The 16,326-nt window shown below is 36.3% G+C and overlaps 1 protein-coding gene across 1 annotated transcript; it reads left to right on the forward strand.

Moving 5' to 3' along the window:
• Positions 1 to 981: 981 nt before the first annotated feature.
• CHORDC1 (cysteine and histidine rich domain containing 1) lies at positions 982 to 15,654 on the forward strand. The gene is made up of 12 exons (XM_031066061.1): positions 982 to 1,020; positions 2,460 to 2,487; positions 2,990 to 3,039; positions 5,040 to 5,096; positions 5,578 to 5,738; positions 6,313 to 6,413; positions 7,332 to 7,390; positions 8,395 to 8,465; positions 8,740 to 8,845; positions 9,871 to 9,990; positions 10,619 to 10,681; positions 11,207 to 15,654. The coding sequence occupies exons 1-12, from the start codon at positions 982 to 984 to the stop codon at positions 11,348 to 11,350; spliced, it is 999 nt and encodes a 332-aa protein (XP_030921921.1). The 3' UTR covers positions 11,351 to 15,654.
• The last annotated feature ends 672 nt before the right edge of the window (positions 15,655 to 16,326 follow it).

Below are 16,326 nucleotides of genomic sequence, written 5' to 3' on the forward strand. Positions count from 1 at the left end.
AAGTGCCTTGAGCGCTTGCAGTGCTTCTGTGTTTGCTGAGAATGCTGGTGAAGTGTATTTAAACGTATTTAAACCCCTCTGTCGTTTGGGGTTTCGTAATTCTGCAGAGGAGCAGAAGGGTGAGTTGAGTTTTCAGAAGGCTTGCCCTCACCTGGTTTATAAAGTAACTGTGTTGGTTGAATTTCTAGAGTGCTCTCTTTGTGTTAATTTAATTTTTAGTGAGCCCCAGGGGTAGAAGTGGGCTGACATGTTCTAGCTTGCACATTTTTCGTGGTTTAGAACCGTGGCAATAAAGAATATTTATTTTCTGAGCTACGTGGTTTTGCATAGAGAGGGGCAACATACTGAGTAGGATTTGCTAATGTTAGTAACAGCAGAAGCGGGCGTAGTTGTGCAATGCTTACATTTAGTGATCTCTTCCACCACTATCCTCTACACTCCTTTGCCCTAAAAGGCAAAGCAGATAAGAGTACTTATTGTTTAAAAAAAAAAAAAAAAAAAAGAAAAGAAATTCTATTAGGATTTTGTGACTTGTGCTCCTTATAAAAGTAACACTTCTTCAGAGTTTGTGATCAAGCTGTAGTAAACTAGGTCAGGTTGGCATGGCCATATGCTAACTCTGTGGTGCTTGGGTTGGGGAAAACAATTTCATGGCATGCAATTTGTTTTAGTAAGTGGCTGGAACATGTAGTGGAATCACTGTGTCCTAGACTAAGCATTTCTGAAAGTAAATGCAGTTATTCACAGATCACTACAGAGAACCAGGTTTTGCATATGGGTGACCCCTACAAATTTCTACTTTGACTTTCAATGAAAGGACTAATAAAGCGCTTTAAGGATGTAGCAGTAAGGTGATAATAGTTTGTGCATGGTAGGATCAGTTTGGCTATGAAATTGACATCAAAGAAGCTCCAAACAAACAAAAACCTGAAAAAATTATGGTACTTGTGTCTCCAAAAAGTTATCTGAGGGTTAGAGAAAATGGCTTTGAAATACTTTGGTCTTCCTGGTAAAGGAAAGGTATTAACAGCAGCGGAGAGGTAGCTTGTTTTGTTTGTTTGGGGGCTTTTTCAGTGAAAAATGTAGAATAGCAACCAAAAGCTGCAGCAATCTGATGTCATACGAATCAGAACTAGGATATGCTTTTATCTGCTTACATCCTAATTTTCTGTTGGACTCGGTGTGAGCACAGACGGGCTGGTGTTCTACTGTCCTCTAGCAGGCACAGTGGTCAGACTGCTCAGTGGTCAGATCCCGCTGGCTCTGCTGAGGCACTGCAGAGCTCCTTGTCCTGGCATCTTCTCTCTTGGAGCATGCAGGGCCCTCAGGAGGCAGCAGCCAAGTGAGCTGTCATTTGTTCCACCTGGTACCTACTGCAGGGCAGGCTCCAGGAGAGAGGAAAAAGGATTGCATTTGGCCAGATGGACCACCAGACACTTGTCTATGTCTGCCTTGAGCTGGAGCGTAGCCACCCCTGAGTTAGCTGATTTTGTGATGGTTCTGGTGTCTAAAACAGTAGCTGTTACTAACAGCATCTCTCTAGTGAATAATTAGAAATATTCATTTAAGTCTTCTTACTCAGAAATAATCTTTGCTACAAAACAGAGTTTATTTTTACTCTCATGGTACTTATAATGACTTTCATACTTTTGGAGAAGAATAACCTCTGCTTTTATTTTTATTTGATTTAAGAGTGAAGTCCTGGTCTCTATGCAAACTAACCACTTTTTTCCTTTTTAATTTTCCTGTGAGGTTTACCAGGATTAGCTTTTCATCCTGAAACTGAAGGAATTGATAGAGGTTTATGGATATATTTGTAAGTCTTGCTGGAGGACTAATGTCCCAAAATATGTGCATTTTGAGTTAAGGTGGGAACTGATGTCCCTCAGACTGTATTAGTGCTTTAATCATAGGCACTGAATATAAAATCAAAGGAAATTATACAAAATTAGGTTTCTTTAAAAATCTACATGTTTATAAAAAAGATAAAACCATTTGGGTTGGGTTTTTTGCCTATTAAATATCTGTAGGCCGCTTGCTAATCAAGTTCTTTATCACTTTTTTCTTTTGCTTCCTATTATGTGCATTGTTACTGTTTGTGTCACTTTTAATTTTAAGTGTTTCTAATTTTGCTTTAAAGGCTAAAAGAGCGTGCTTAGTCAAGTCGGTAAAATACTGTCCATGCAGTAAATGTCATTGAGAAGTTATGTAATCAGAGCAGTTTTATTGCATGTTAAAGGAATACAAGTAAAAGAGAACAGCTCTGTAATGTTGATAAACATTTGTGAATACAAACACTTTCATTAAGGGAGATTGTACGTTATATACATACAAACATTATAAACACAAAAACAGTGTAGTGCTTGTACAGGATCTATTAGTATTAAATAGTATTGATACATCAAAATTGCGTGCATGTGGAAGACTAACCCTTGCGTTCAAATCCTTAGGTGGCTTAGGATACTACAAACATTGAAAAAAAACAAGGTAATTACGGTTCAAATCATTAACTCATGATTTGCATCAAGAGACTTTTTTTAACAGAATGCTTTTTGACAGAAAGCTCTGATCAGGTTCAAAAAGATATATTTGAAGCCAGATATCAGTACCTGTCAGGTAGCCGTATGGTCACCTTCTTACTTCTGCAAAATTACCAGTAAGGCCTGATTACTGATGGAGGCCAGGGATGATCCATAGAGAGTTTCCTTGCTCCACATGGAAGTAGTAGTTTGTCTTAGATGCCTGCTTTCTAGTTTGTGTAGTATAATCCTTAAGAAGAAAGAAGACCTCATTATTTATGTTTAATATATGCCCTGAGATAGCTTTTTTGGAGGAATCTGGATTTTTCTGAGTAATGATGTGCACTTGGGGAAGTGTGTCAGCTCATGGCATACCTTAATTGTGAATGTGGCATTTTTGCTGGGTTTGTAATCATATGAATAAATATTCTTTGTGTGCCTCACTATTAATAATAATCATTGTCTTCTAGGTTCATGCACATACCATCCAGGTGTGCCAGTTTTTCATGATGCTCTCAAAGTAAGTATGCAACTGTCCTTTTAAGTATTATCTCTTCGGTTTTTCATCTTTTTAATTCCAGATCTTTCAGTGTTGAGAAACTGATATTCAGCCTATTGTGAACAACCCCATGAAATTAGAAAAGCACAGTTACTCATTCCTGAAAAAGAAATGTAAAACTCCACTCATATGGTCTAAATGCCATGCAAGTCTAGATGACTGTTTCCGGTTGATTAACTGACTTTAGGTCTCTCAGCAGTTTAATTAGGTCCTCTAAATAGGACTGTGGAGCCATTGAGAGGTTTCATACTCTTTAAATTAATTAACCTGCTTGGAATTCAGAGCAGCTGCTTGTGGTCTAATGTGGTCAGGGCACTAATGTGTATGTGACATTTGTCTGCTGTAAAACACAGTCACATTCATTTAATCAGCCAAATGAGGATGCTGGTTAAATTGGGACTGGTCACCCATGCCTCTTATGCAGCTCTCCAGGATTCTTGGGCTCTATCTTCAGTAAAGAATTAAATATACCTGTGATGGGTCTCCAGTGCTTAGGCTGACTGCACAGCCCATCCTTGGTTTTGTGCTAAACTGTTTTCCCTCTTCAAAGATCTACTGGATGCATACAAAGTGCTTACAGGGAATCGTTTCAGACGCAACTGCTGAAACAGTGCTGGAAATCATTCTAATAATTTAATTGTGTGTAGTCAAAAATCTGGTGTCTAAAAATGGAGCCTGGCACTTTATTAATACTGATGTAGCCTAAGTGGCTTTTTTAGAACACTAAACTGCTGTTTAGCTGAGCTTTGAGGGAGTGAGTGGGTTTTTTTTTTCATGGTACTTAGGAACTACTTCTACTGGAAGTGCATCTCATCTCAACAATGTAGTGTCTTTTGGCCTTGTGAAAGCTTCTGCATTTGTGCTGGGCAGTGTGTTTGCTGCGAGCTGTTGCTTATAGTGCAGTACCTGACTCTGAAATCAGCCATCGTGTTTCACTGGCAAATTGGAGCAAGTACTCTTAGATCAAATACTGTGTAATTACTTAGACAATGGTAAATTTTTTTGTACAAAATTACAGCTGTACTCAGAGCACAGTACAAAAATCTTCTACATAATTACGAAGAGAGAAATTATTCAGTTAGTTCAAAAACTTGTTTACTCCCTCTTTCTCTTACATACTCACTGTTTACAAACAAGTACCACTTTCCTCCTTATCCTGCCTCTTGCCTCTTAATTAAAAATTTATCATAATTGCAAATGAGCAGTTTTCTTTGTGCTATGAGTTCTAGAAAATCTAGGTGGGCAGGATGAACCTTTTGTCTCCTCAATTGTGGAAATAGTTTATATTTTGAGGGTATTTTAGAGCCACCTACCTAAAACCCATTGTGTTGCACCACTTAAGCTTTCAAAGCACTGGTGCATTAGTCAATCTGTTGCCTCCAATAGGCTTCTTTGAGTTCTAAGATATTATTCACAGTGGCAAGGCAATTTGCTCTAAAGTTGAATTTCTGGTTTATATAATAAAAAGTGCTCTTGATTGATGTAGTTGGATAGCTGTGCAATGCACATATCCAGTTCTGTTGGTGGCAAATAACAAATTGAAAGATCTGAGTGGTGCTCAAGAAAAGGAAAAAAAAAGTCCCTCTAATTTTTGGAAGAGGGCCTTGAGCATTGAGCCACAGGTGAGCCTGGTCTCAGGTGTAGTCTTTGTTTGTTTTGCTTACATGTTACTTAATGAGATGAAGTAACATTTCTGTTTTCTGTTGCACAGAGTTGGCACCTACCTTGTCATTGCCTCACATTTACTGAACTTTTTGATTAAGGCAGCACCAGCAAACTAGAGGACTTCTCTGACTTTTAAAAATGCAGATGATACTATTGTCCACAGTAGGGAAGAAAACAATTGCTAATTTTGATATGCCACATCTTTTAAAGAAATATAATAAATCTTTTGCTTTTTTAAAGCTGTTGTCAAGTTCGGTAGTCATGCCTATGTTGTTTCTCTTCCAAAATGTTTGTAGGGTTGGTCATGTTGTAAGAGGAGAACAACAGACTTTTCTGACTTCTTAAGCATTGTGGTATGTACTCATGATTATTTACAATTTCTATACTTGTCAAGTGACAGTGATTAATATTAAATGGTGCATGTGCTTACATGTTTTAAATTAGCCTAATTCTGTTGAAACTGTCTTAATTCTTATATGCTCTATTTTTTTTTCATATAATGCTGAAGTCAAAGCTCATTTTCAAGCTTTGTTAAAATTATCAAAATATGTTTGGATAGAACTGTTTGCTAATAAAGAAGGATGGTCAGCATCTATGGCCTCTTTGCTTGACTTCAGAAAGTATGTGTTTTTCTTTTAACTTATATTGAAAATGAGAATATTTTCCACTTTAGTGGTAGAGTTTCCTTTGCAGCCAGTGCTAAGAGTGGGCTACAGGAAAAGATGGAGCTGAAGAAATGAGTCAAGAAGACTTGTTGCAGTTTTTGTTAATTTGTAATGCATGTGCACTACACTGCATTTATATATAAATAAAAACATATGCTTTCCACAATAGGGCTGTACAAAGGGTTTCCATAACAGCGAGAAACCTCCTGAGCCTGTTAAACCAGAAGTCAAAACTACCTCTGAGCGAAAGGAGCTAGCTGAACTGAAACCCAGATTTCAAGAACACATAATTCAGGCACCAAAACCATTGGAAACAATTAAGAGACCAAGGTATGGTATATGGAACTTAAGGTTTTCCAAATTTGTAGTCAGTTGGCCAAGTTAAAGCTTGCTTGGTTATTCAGTGTTGTACATTTCATGAAGTCTAGAAATTCTGAAATTAACCTTAGATGACCTTGGTTTTGGTAGAGGTGATGTTGTTACCTTGAGCTTCAAAATACGAGAAAAGAATTCTGGTTATGACAAAGAAGTACTTGATCTTTCAACACAAGAAGCAAAAATTGAAGTCTATAACCTCGTAGCTTAAAATGCCACTAGAAACTGTGTTAAGTGTTTTAAATAGTAATAAAAATAATTTTGGGATGCTTGTACTTAGATTCCTTAGTATCTCTGATTTTTTTTTTTTGTAGAATATTTAGGATTTTCAGTTGAAAGCCAAGACTGCCTTCTAAATTTCTAGTCAGTTTTTTCATAAACAGTACAGATTGGTATTTACAACTGTAGTTTGTTTGTTGAAGGGAGGTTTGAAAGGAAGAGCCTTGTAGGAAGATTAAAAGTTACTACTTTGTCTTCTATAAATTCTTTCTCATGAAGTAAGTTGACACTAATACATGGGTTTTTTTAGCCCAGATGAGCCAATGACAAATTTGCAGCTGAAAGTGTCAGCTTCCTTGAAACAAGCTCTCGATAAACTGAAACTGTCATCAGAAAACGAAGGGAGAAAAGGTAAGGAGACAGGGAGATTAAGTAGGTATGTGATGCTAAGTGTCACAAAAATAAATGAAAGGCTGATCTTGTCATTTCTGAAGAGATGGTTTCCTGTAATTATGTTCTTTTTCTTAATAATCTGAAATACCTTCCAGTCCAGGAAATGATGATTGAAGTTCAAATGTGGGTAACATGGAGAGGAGAAGTTCATTGTCATTAGCATTATTTGAACTGTGTCTTTTCTAAGACCTTGTGGTTAGAATGGATGTAATGGGAACATCCATTTCTGAATATGTGACTGACAGAGTTACCAAGAAATGAACTTTACTCCCTATTATTGCAGAGACAGTATCATATAAAGCCTTCATAAACTGGTGAAATTCCTTGGAAGACTAGTCGGTTCTCCCTTGTCTATTTTTCCTCTTTCTTCTTCCCACATTTTGTTTGGGATTTGGTTCCAGAACTACACTGCTCCTTAAGTAACTTTAAATTTCAACCTACGCTTGTGGCTATTTTATGCTCTTTTGTTCTTGTGCCAAGCTAATTTAGCTCTTCTTTCTCCATGGTATCCAAATTATTTCCTTGTGTGTATTTATAGACAGCAGTTGAAACCTTTTAAAGTCTTAGTTTTACAAAACTGAACTAGGTAAATGATTGTTTGTTTTCCCTGTGATTGTAATGATCCTCTTCATCTTTTTTTATTTACCCCACTTAAAATGTGTAAAGATATAGAGCCTAGAATTTGATACATAGGTAATACGGCTTTTGGAATGTTTCTCTGTACCTCTCTGGCAGATTTTACTGTCAGGCAGAAAATAGAAGCTTGAAGAGGAAGATTTTTCTAATCTCCTCCTCGATTCATAGTCCATAATAAAAGCAAAGTGTTCAGTCAATTATTCAATTCATTTGCTATTTTCTCTAATAATCTGTTTACAGAGGAAGATAGTGATGAAATCAAGATTGGGACAGCATGTAAAAATGCAGGCTGTTCAAAAGTAAGTGGTTCAGTTGTACTCTAAATGCAGCTGCTTAGCTATTAAGTGAGCAGTTTTGGTTTTTTGTGTGCTACAAGTTAATTTGGAAAAGGCACAAAGTCCATTGGGTTTAACAAATGCATATTTGATAACATGCTTTAGTATGAACAAATGTGAGTTGTTCACAGAAAGTCGAAGATCTTTTTTCCTAAACTTGTCATGAACTTCTAATTAGTAAGCTTGTCAAATGCATGGTACTGAGGTGTTTCAACTTAACATAATAAATATAGTGTTGGTGAGAGGTGGCTTACTGATAACACTTGAGTTGCTCTTGATAATGTGTATAGATAAGAAGTATCTACAGATCTTAACAGTTAATGCTTCCTGCAAGAAGAATTAAAAAGTCAGTGTTTTAACACTTCTAGTACCAAAATTAGTCATTATATTATGTAGTCATTTTAAGTGAAAGTTACACTGACAGGCTTGTTTTGTGCAAAATGGGACAGTAAAATTTAAATAGCTATTTTACCTGGCAGAGTTTGCATTATCTACTGAAGCTCTGGTGGGAGAACTTTGGCAGTCTTTGTGTTGGGAAGAACTGATCTGATATTCGGTGGCTAAGTTGTACATTGTTTATTTTACTTTCTGTAGAGAATCCATGTGTTTTATGAATGTCAAATTTTATTTATTTTCAAGTTCTTGTTTTCTCTGAATGCTCAGAGTATTTTAAAGACAAAAATCTCTGTGAGGATCTGCAGTAACCTTTTTGAGCACGGATGGTGTCACCACTGATGTGTGCCATTGAATTAATATAAAGTACAGCTTCTTAGCAGTACCAGAGAACCTTCTGTGAAGGAAGGTTGACCACTTACTTTGAAAAGCTAGACCAAGCCATTAAATCTAGAGTATTTACCCAAAAGCTTTGTCATACTTTGGTCATTATTTCTGGTTTTTGTTGTGTTTTATTTTATTCCTTGCTCCAAATCCTGTAGCAGTAATACTCTTTAAATGCTTTGTCCCACCAGACATACGAAGGACCGCACAGCACAGAGGAAGTATGTATATACCATTCTGGTGTACCTATTTTCCATGAAGGGTTAGTATTCAGCTAACTTCCATTTTTGTACCTGTGTTCTGTGGAGGGTTTGTATTCAGTTAGCTTCAGGTTTTTTAACTAGTTTATTGTGTATTCTTGCTTTCTTTGTAAATGTTGTCTTGATTTATTCTCTATTCCCTCTTCTGTCAAAAATGACAATGCTTGTAAAGAGTATATGGAAGTAACAGTAATACTGCATAAAGGAAAGATCTTAAATGTTCACTGTAAATAGTGTCCTAAATATTGTTTGTTAATTACTTTGCAAACTTTCAAGGATGAAGTATTGGAGCTGTTGTAAAAGAAAAACTTCTGACTTCAATACATTTTTAGCTCAAGAGGGCTGCACAAGAGGAGCACACGTATGGACTAAAAAGGATGCAGTAAGTAGCATTAAGATTGCATTCTGTAACTGGCTATTCTGAATTTTGAATACTGAAATATAGTTTGTAGCTTGAGTTATTATTGTAGCTGAGCTATTACAGATCACCACCTTTGACATAATGTGGAGGATACATAATGTACATTGCAGGAGTGTGAAGTAGTCTGTGGTACAGGAGTACTTGATTCTTTAAGAGTATTGTATTTGGTCACATGTGACCAAAAGTTCTTGTTATGTGTTGTCTCTTGCTGAGGCAAAAAGGGTTTGACACTGCAAACATCAGGAATGTTTAACAAAAGAAATTAAAAATAGGTTATAAGAAGTGTAGTTTCGTTACTTCATTCCAGAGCAATTACTTCATAAATCCTTTACTTCTTTTAAATCTTATAATTGCTGCTGGAATATTTATATTTTTGTTCAAGAATTATTTGCAAGTGCAGAAAGTAGGGATTAAAAAAAAGTTGAAGTGGTGAGTCTAAAGCAGGAGAGTGTAGAAAAAGACTAAAGAAATTTATCCACATTTAAAGAAACCATGAGTATATTAGTTGTATGTGTATAGAGATAATGGGCTTCTATCCAGCAAGGGGTTTTTTTACCTTAGCTTTTTATTTTTATTTTTATTTTGAGGGTTTTTTTTCACAGTTTACTTACTTTATTAGCACCAGAGAACAGAGAGTAATCCTTTTTTTGCAGGACCATGAAGCATTCTTGGAGTCATGGCATTCTTTCTCTGTATTCAGTTCCTTTTTATAACCTGCTGTCTAACTGTAGTCTTGGAAAGGAAGTTGATCCACCAAGTAACATTTTCTTGTTGTAGTTTGTTTGAGAGGGAGATACTGAAATTCTTAGTAAAAAGAATTGCAAGTGGAGTCTTGAGTCTCCTGTGAAGATGAAAAATAGTCCTTTATTAGCTATGCTAATTGGCTATTTAAAAAAGTCCTGGGCATTTATGCTGTTAATCTTGTAAAAAATACTCAAATGTAATTCTAAGTCTTTTTTTCTTCCTGTACTTTTTTCCTTATATAGGGTACTAAAGTAGTTCCATGCAGGCATGATTGGCACCAGACTGGAGGAGAAGTGACTGTTTCTGTATATGCTAAAAACTCTGTCCCTGATCTGAGCTATGTAGAAGCTAATAGCACAATGGTGAGCCTCTACCTTAAGTTCAGCAACTTGAATCTAGGAAAATCTGCTTAAGTTTTATTTACAAGGCAGAGATAGCATAAGACTCTTTTTTGAGTAACTGCTTTTTCTTGGCATTTGTGTTTGTTCAAGTATGTATAGATTTTTCTCCCTTCTGTTTGGACATCTGCACTTTAATGTGTGGGGGTTTTTTTTAAAGCTGCAATAAAGTATGCAAAAAAAATCTTTGATTTGACTTCCATAATTAAAACTCAAGCATGATGGGTTTGCATCACCATATGTATAAATAATTATAGAGTCATCATTTACTTGTATTTGACTTAATGTAATTTGATACCATTCTTCATTGTATGCTGTTTCACAGCTACTAATATTAAACAGGTGTTAAAATGCCTCTCTGATTTCTTAATCTAAAATGATAAGATACCAGTGATCACTGTTGATTGCAACTGTATCATAATCTGTTAAAATGGATACTCATCTCTATTTCTGAGGGACAGTTTTATCACTGTGGTCATTGTAGGATCCAAGTCCTAAAGTGGTATATTCTGTTTAAACATGCTTGGGGTGTCAGATGTTTTATTAACATGATAAACTTTTTTTTTTTATTTGTTTTTTTTTCCTTGTTAAGGTAAATATCCATATTGTATTTGAAGGAGAAAAGGAGTTTCATCGTAGTGTGAAGTTATGGGGAGTAAGTATAAAAATATTTTTTTCTATTAAAAAGAAATAAACAAAAAATCAAGCAAAAAAAACCCAGAAGGAAACGGAAGCATAAGCCATTAGCTTCTTCTCTTTCAAAGTGGTTTGGTTTTCCTCATTACTCTGTTTTTTGAAAGAATTTCTGTTGCATGACATTGAGTAATTACATTTAAATCTGAATAAAATTACCCTGGAGATCCAGTGTGACATCATAATGGGCGCTGCTTTGTACAGAAGGTGGCCTTCCAAGGTCCTTTCTGATCCCAAGACCATAGTAGTGGTATTGCAGAAAACCCTTGGTTATGTGTGTTAGCCAATGTGTGTTAGATACGCACTGGCATACATTTATGCCATAAGCATTCTATAGCTTGGGAATGGGAAACAGTCTTGATTTTTCAAGATACTAGAGGGATCTTCATCTACCTAAACATCTACTGAAATTTAGTGATGAGGTACTCCCTAACTTAAATCCCCAGTGCCTGTTAAATTAAAGCATGAAATACCTTTACTGTTCTAGGTGATCGATGTAAAGAGGAGTTACGTGAACATGACTGCTACAAAGATTGAGCTCACTATGAGAAAAGCAGAACCCCTGCTATGGGCAAGTCTGGAGTTACCAGTCTCCAACACACAACCAAAACAGGAGAGTTCGGATCAATAACGATTCCAAGAGACGAGTTATTTCCCATGATGAAGTGGTGACTTGCTACTGTAATGAAATATTTAACTTTTATATAGATTTCTTTTTTTTAATGCCAGTTCATATGTTCCCTTCTAGAAAGAAATTTGACGCACAGCAAATGGGGGTGTAAACTTGAAAGGGTAACAGTTATTTCTGCTCTTGCTCCCATGGGTATGTTTATGCTAGATGCGATGTCTCCATGGGAATTTAGAGTAAAACAGCTATTGCCCTTTGCTTGCAACCTTCCCTTCCGTACACTGACTATCCCAGTAGATGTGCTGTCTGTTCACAGTGACTGTCTTTGTTTTTCAGCTGTTCTGTTTAGACTGGATGCATTTGGTAGCCTGTGTTAAATTCAACACTTATGAAGCGTACAGTAATGCAGATACAAAAATCTGAGATTGAACTGATTAGCATGTAATTCTACATCTAGAGTAAAAAGGTTACATAAACAGAAGTAGGAAGTTGTACACTTGCAGACTTTTGTGTTCTGAAACGAAGATTTCTTTCAATACCTGTTGGCTTATGTAGGAATGAAATGAATGGTGTTATTCCAAGGATTTCAGTACTTGCTTGACTCCTGCTGTCTTTCATGTATCAAAGCAGATCAGGTTAAATTTTTAAAAAAGGTGGCAAGAAGGGATTTTTTTTTTACATTTGCTATTTCAATAGTTAAATATAAAAGCAAATGGACAGTGAAATGGCTGTATAACTTAGCATTTCAGCTGTGAAGAGTATGCAAACAGCAAACTATTGTAAAATTACCAAAGTGCTGTATATATTTGGCAGCCTTTAGAATGTATAGTCCATCCTGTTTTACAACATTGAAAATCTCAAGACTCTTCTCAAAGTAGATGGATATGTGTAGTAGGAGAAGCACGGACACACTGTAGATGTCTTGGTAAAACAATTTCTATATAGATCTGTATATCTCTTGACTCTGAAGATGGTCATCTATGAACTGCAGTTATATACAGGGCAAATCTTAGGAGAAACAACATGCTTTAAAGTCTCTGTCTCATATTGTAATTGTACCTTTGACTCAAAATACTTTAAAAGAATACTGTATCTTTTGAGCAGACTGTGATTAGAAATCAAGACCTTAGTTTTGTTTTCAGTTCATCAGTAAAGGTGTGTGGCTGAAAACAGGATAGCTGTAAAAATGCTTTTTTTTTTTTTTTATCCAGGCAGTAACATTACTTTCTATTTCTGGTTGGAATAGTTTCTTAAATTTGGGTTGCAGCTGAAATAAAAATGTTTTCCTATTAAAGTAATAAAAATGCACATCATTATTTATTGTGCCTAATCCTAAATACGTAAACAAGAGGGTTTGTGGATTGTTAAAATGTATGGTTGCTCATCTACCAGCCTTGGCAGACCTGGAATAGTGTCAGGAGAAACACAGGGTGTAGTAAAGGCATTCTGAAGTGAAATACAGATTTCTGAGAATCTTGCTGTTTTCCAGTAGATATTATTTGACTCAGATTTCTGTCTCTAACAGTACTTGAAGTCCTACTTCATGCTTAAAGTAGTAGGAAATACATTACCAAAGAAACCGTCCCTGAACACCAAGAAGGTAACACTGGTGATACAAATATATATATGTACACATATATAAAATTGTTTTGGTGCTTCTCTACCTTAATTTCAAGATCCTTTGTCTTCAGTTACTTAGTTTGAGCATGGTTGTATGCTCCTTTGGGCCCTTTTAAAAGATTTCAGCTCTAAGTTCTGCTGTATAGATTCTGTTAACGTCTAATAATGCCTTTTTTTCCTCTTTTTTTTTAAATCTGAAAATGTCAGGTACTGCAAAGTGATAGGGTACAAGCTTATAAAATACGTGCCTGCCAGGTGGTCCTCTGAAAATTGAACAGATGTTCCTTGATATGTTCTGAACCAACAAGTGGAGTACATATTAGTGTGACACTGAGAACATCAGTGGATAAAAAATTCTAGATGGCTGTAGCTACTAGCATGCCATCTGTGTTGGTGGGTGCAGAACTCTGAACTTGGACAGCAAAATTAGTAGTGCTTAAATGCCAGGATAAAGTTCTTGTTTAACAAGCAAGTTCAAATGTGTCTATCCATATGGATATATAAATATCCTAAATATGTTAAAAATATGGAAAACATATTTTCTCTTAATTTGCATCCTCATGTGCATTACGTTTATGTAATGTAAAACCTATTTTAAAGAGCTACATGGAAAATGGAATTCTTTGGGAAAACAATTTCTCTTTTTAAGTAATTCGTATTCTGCCTTAGTTAACTAACAAATGGAGAGAAATGTGGATGAATGGGCTGTCTCATATGAATGCTGCAGGCTTTGGGATCCTGTAACTGCTTGTTACACTCTTTAAAACTATCTTCTGCTGGTAGCTTAGTCACCTTGGCCATAAGTGGGAGAAAGCGCCTGTGAACACAGTCCCCAGTTTTGCTTTTGCTTTTTTTTTTATTCCTCCTGCTCTTCTCCTGTTGTTCATACTTTCAGCACAAAGCTAATGATACTTCAGGTGTTCTATAACGACTCCCCCCATCAGTGGCAATACAACCACTTTTAAAGCTTACCTGTTTAAAAAAGCAAGCAAACAAATTAAAGAACCCATGGAAACCCCACCAGCTTTGGTCAGGCAGGAAGGTATAGATTGTACAATAGCAGCATAGCTTCTGTGGCCTGGGGTGCTTTTCAAAATAAAAGTATAAACCTTCGGATGGCCTTGACTGCCATAAACTGTCTGTTTAACTGCAGCAATTCTTAGCAGTTTTTTATAACCGTATGGCTGCATCGATCCTGAAGCTGCAAGAGCTGTATCACTCACTGAATTTGTGTGTTTTGAGCAGTTGCTCACAACAGGCTTCAACACACCAAGGGTTGTTCCTGGTGTTTCATGCAATGACACTTTGATGGAATATTGGCTTGGCTATAACTTTTATTAGCATGGAGAGAAGGTAATGCCAACTGCTGTGTGCTAAACCAATCATGATGGATACTTTCCCAAAAGCAAGATTTGTCAAGTAAGCAAAGTGATGTTTGATCACAGGCATTCACCTGTCTAATAATATGACACTATTGCAAACCAGTATGAGCAGGAGTACTCAGTGTTGAATTCATCCTTTTTTCATGCTCTCAGGTCTTGTGCTGTATTTATCAAAATAAGTTGATACAGTCTAACTATATTTTATAAATAAGTGTTTAAGAGCTGTAGTGTGCTTCAGTATGGGTTGTTTATGTGTTACACATGTAGACAAGCATGTCACATGAGTCAGAGCTGACTGTCCAGGTGCATATAAAACTTCATCTTCATGACCCCTTTATAATACAAAAAATTGCATGGGTATACAACTTTATGACAGAAATCTTAATCTTTGCCCTCATGTATAAGCCCATTTTCCTATCTAACTGATTTCACACCTAACATTACATCTCAGGTAAAGAGTGATAGAAGGATGAGAGGAAACGGCCTCAAGTTCCGCCAGGGGAGGTTTTGATTGTTAGGATAAACAGTTTTTATGGAAGGGGTTGTCAGGCATTAGAGCAAGCTGCCCAGGGAAGCAGTGCAGTCACCGTGCCTGGAGGCATTTAAAAAAAACATGGGTGTGGCCCTTAAGGACATGGGTTAATGGTGAACATGGTGGTGGTGCTACCTTGTGGTTGGTGATTTTAGAGGTTTTTCCAATCTTAACAATTCTGTGATCGTGTATCTGTAAGAACATTTCTTGGAGGAATTGGAATTTATGTGAAATGTTAATACACTGCTAAGCACAGGGCTGTTTAGCTACTTTGACTCTTAGGTGCTGATACAACTTGACAAAAAAAAATCTTCCATTGGACGGTATTCTGGATTGTGTACATTATCAAGTCACCATTTCAGTAGTTTAGGAACTAGTTTTACTAGGAATTTTGCCTTGGGAAAAAATATACCTATTCTACATAATGATGCATTTTTGGCTTGCATTCTTTAAACATGGCATGAGTATTGATTAAGTACTGTATCTGTTAATGATTGGTCTTTCCCAATTTGCTACTAAATTTTTTTTACTTCTGTTCAGGAAGGAGATCCTTTTTAAAGTAATGAGTTATGTGTCTGGAACACTGTTTAAGGGTGGTAATAATTTTGGCATTACAAGAGTCTTGAATTATAGTTGAAGAGGAGATGACTTTTCGCATGGCTGTTTGATTCTGCACATTCACAAAACTTACATGCAGAAGTTAATCTCGTGTCTTCATGCTCTAGCTTTTTTCTAAATGTATCCAATAAAATTCTTATTACATGCTGGTTGCATTTGGGGTTTGTGTTTGACTCCTTTTGTTATGGGTGTGAACTTCCCTGTTAGTTTGCAACATGGTTGTTGAAGTAAAATATAAGTCGACATTTTCCATATGTAAGTCTTATATAGGAGGGAAACTGCATTGCCAAGGGGTTTTTCCCACCTGTTGTTCCTTTCTTTGCTTGTTGCTTTCTAAAGCTACAGCCCAGTCAGGATATGAGTTTTGCAGAAATCTGAGTGTGGTTACTGAGATGGAGGCCTGTCTCATTCACAGAAATGGTTCAGTCCAAGACTTTTGAGCTGTCACAAACTTAACAGAAGTAGAATAATTCCAGATACAATGGCTGTTTCTAAAGTTGCTGCGGGTACTGTTGCTTTAATTTTTTTTTTTCTGCTTTCTTAGAAGAAGAAGATAACTTTCTAAAACCTCTGGCATTCACTCAGTGTAGAAAAGGGTTCACCTCTTGAAGCCTGATACCTTCTATGGTAATAAATACTTGGGTTTTTCCCAAAGTTTGTGTAGATGTTCTGACCAGAGGGTAACCAAGGTATTGTCACAGACATTACAAACTAATCCACAGTAAAATGAGTGTTAAGGAAAAAATGAAGCATCCTTTTGGATAAAATATTTTTGTTACCTGCTAGAAACAAGTATTTGAAGAATTAGTTCCGTGTTAAATTTTAAA

Source organism: Geospiza fortis, unplaced genomic scaffold, assembly GCF_000277835.1.
Source record: "Geospiza fortis unplaced genomic scaffold, GeoFor_1.0 scaffold16, whole genome shotgun sequence".
NCBI lineage: Eukaryota > Metazoa > Chordata > Aves > Passeriformes > Thraupidae > Geospiza > Geospiza fortis.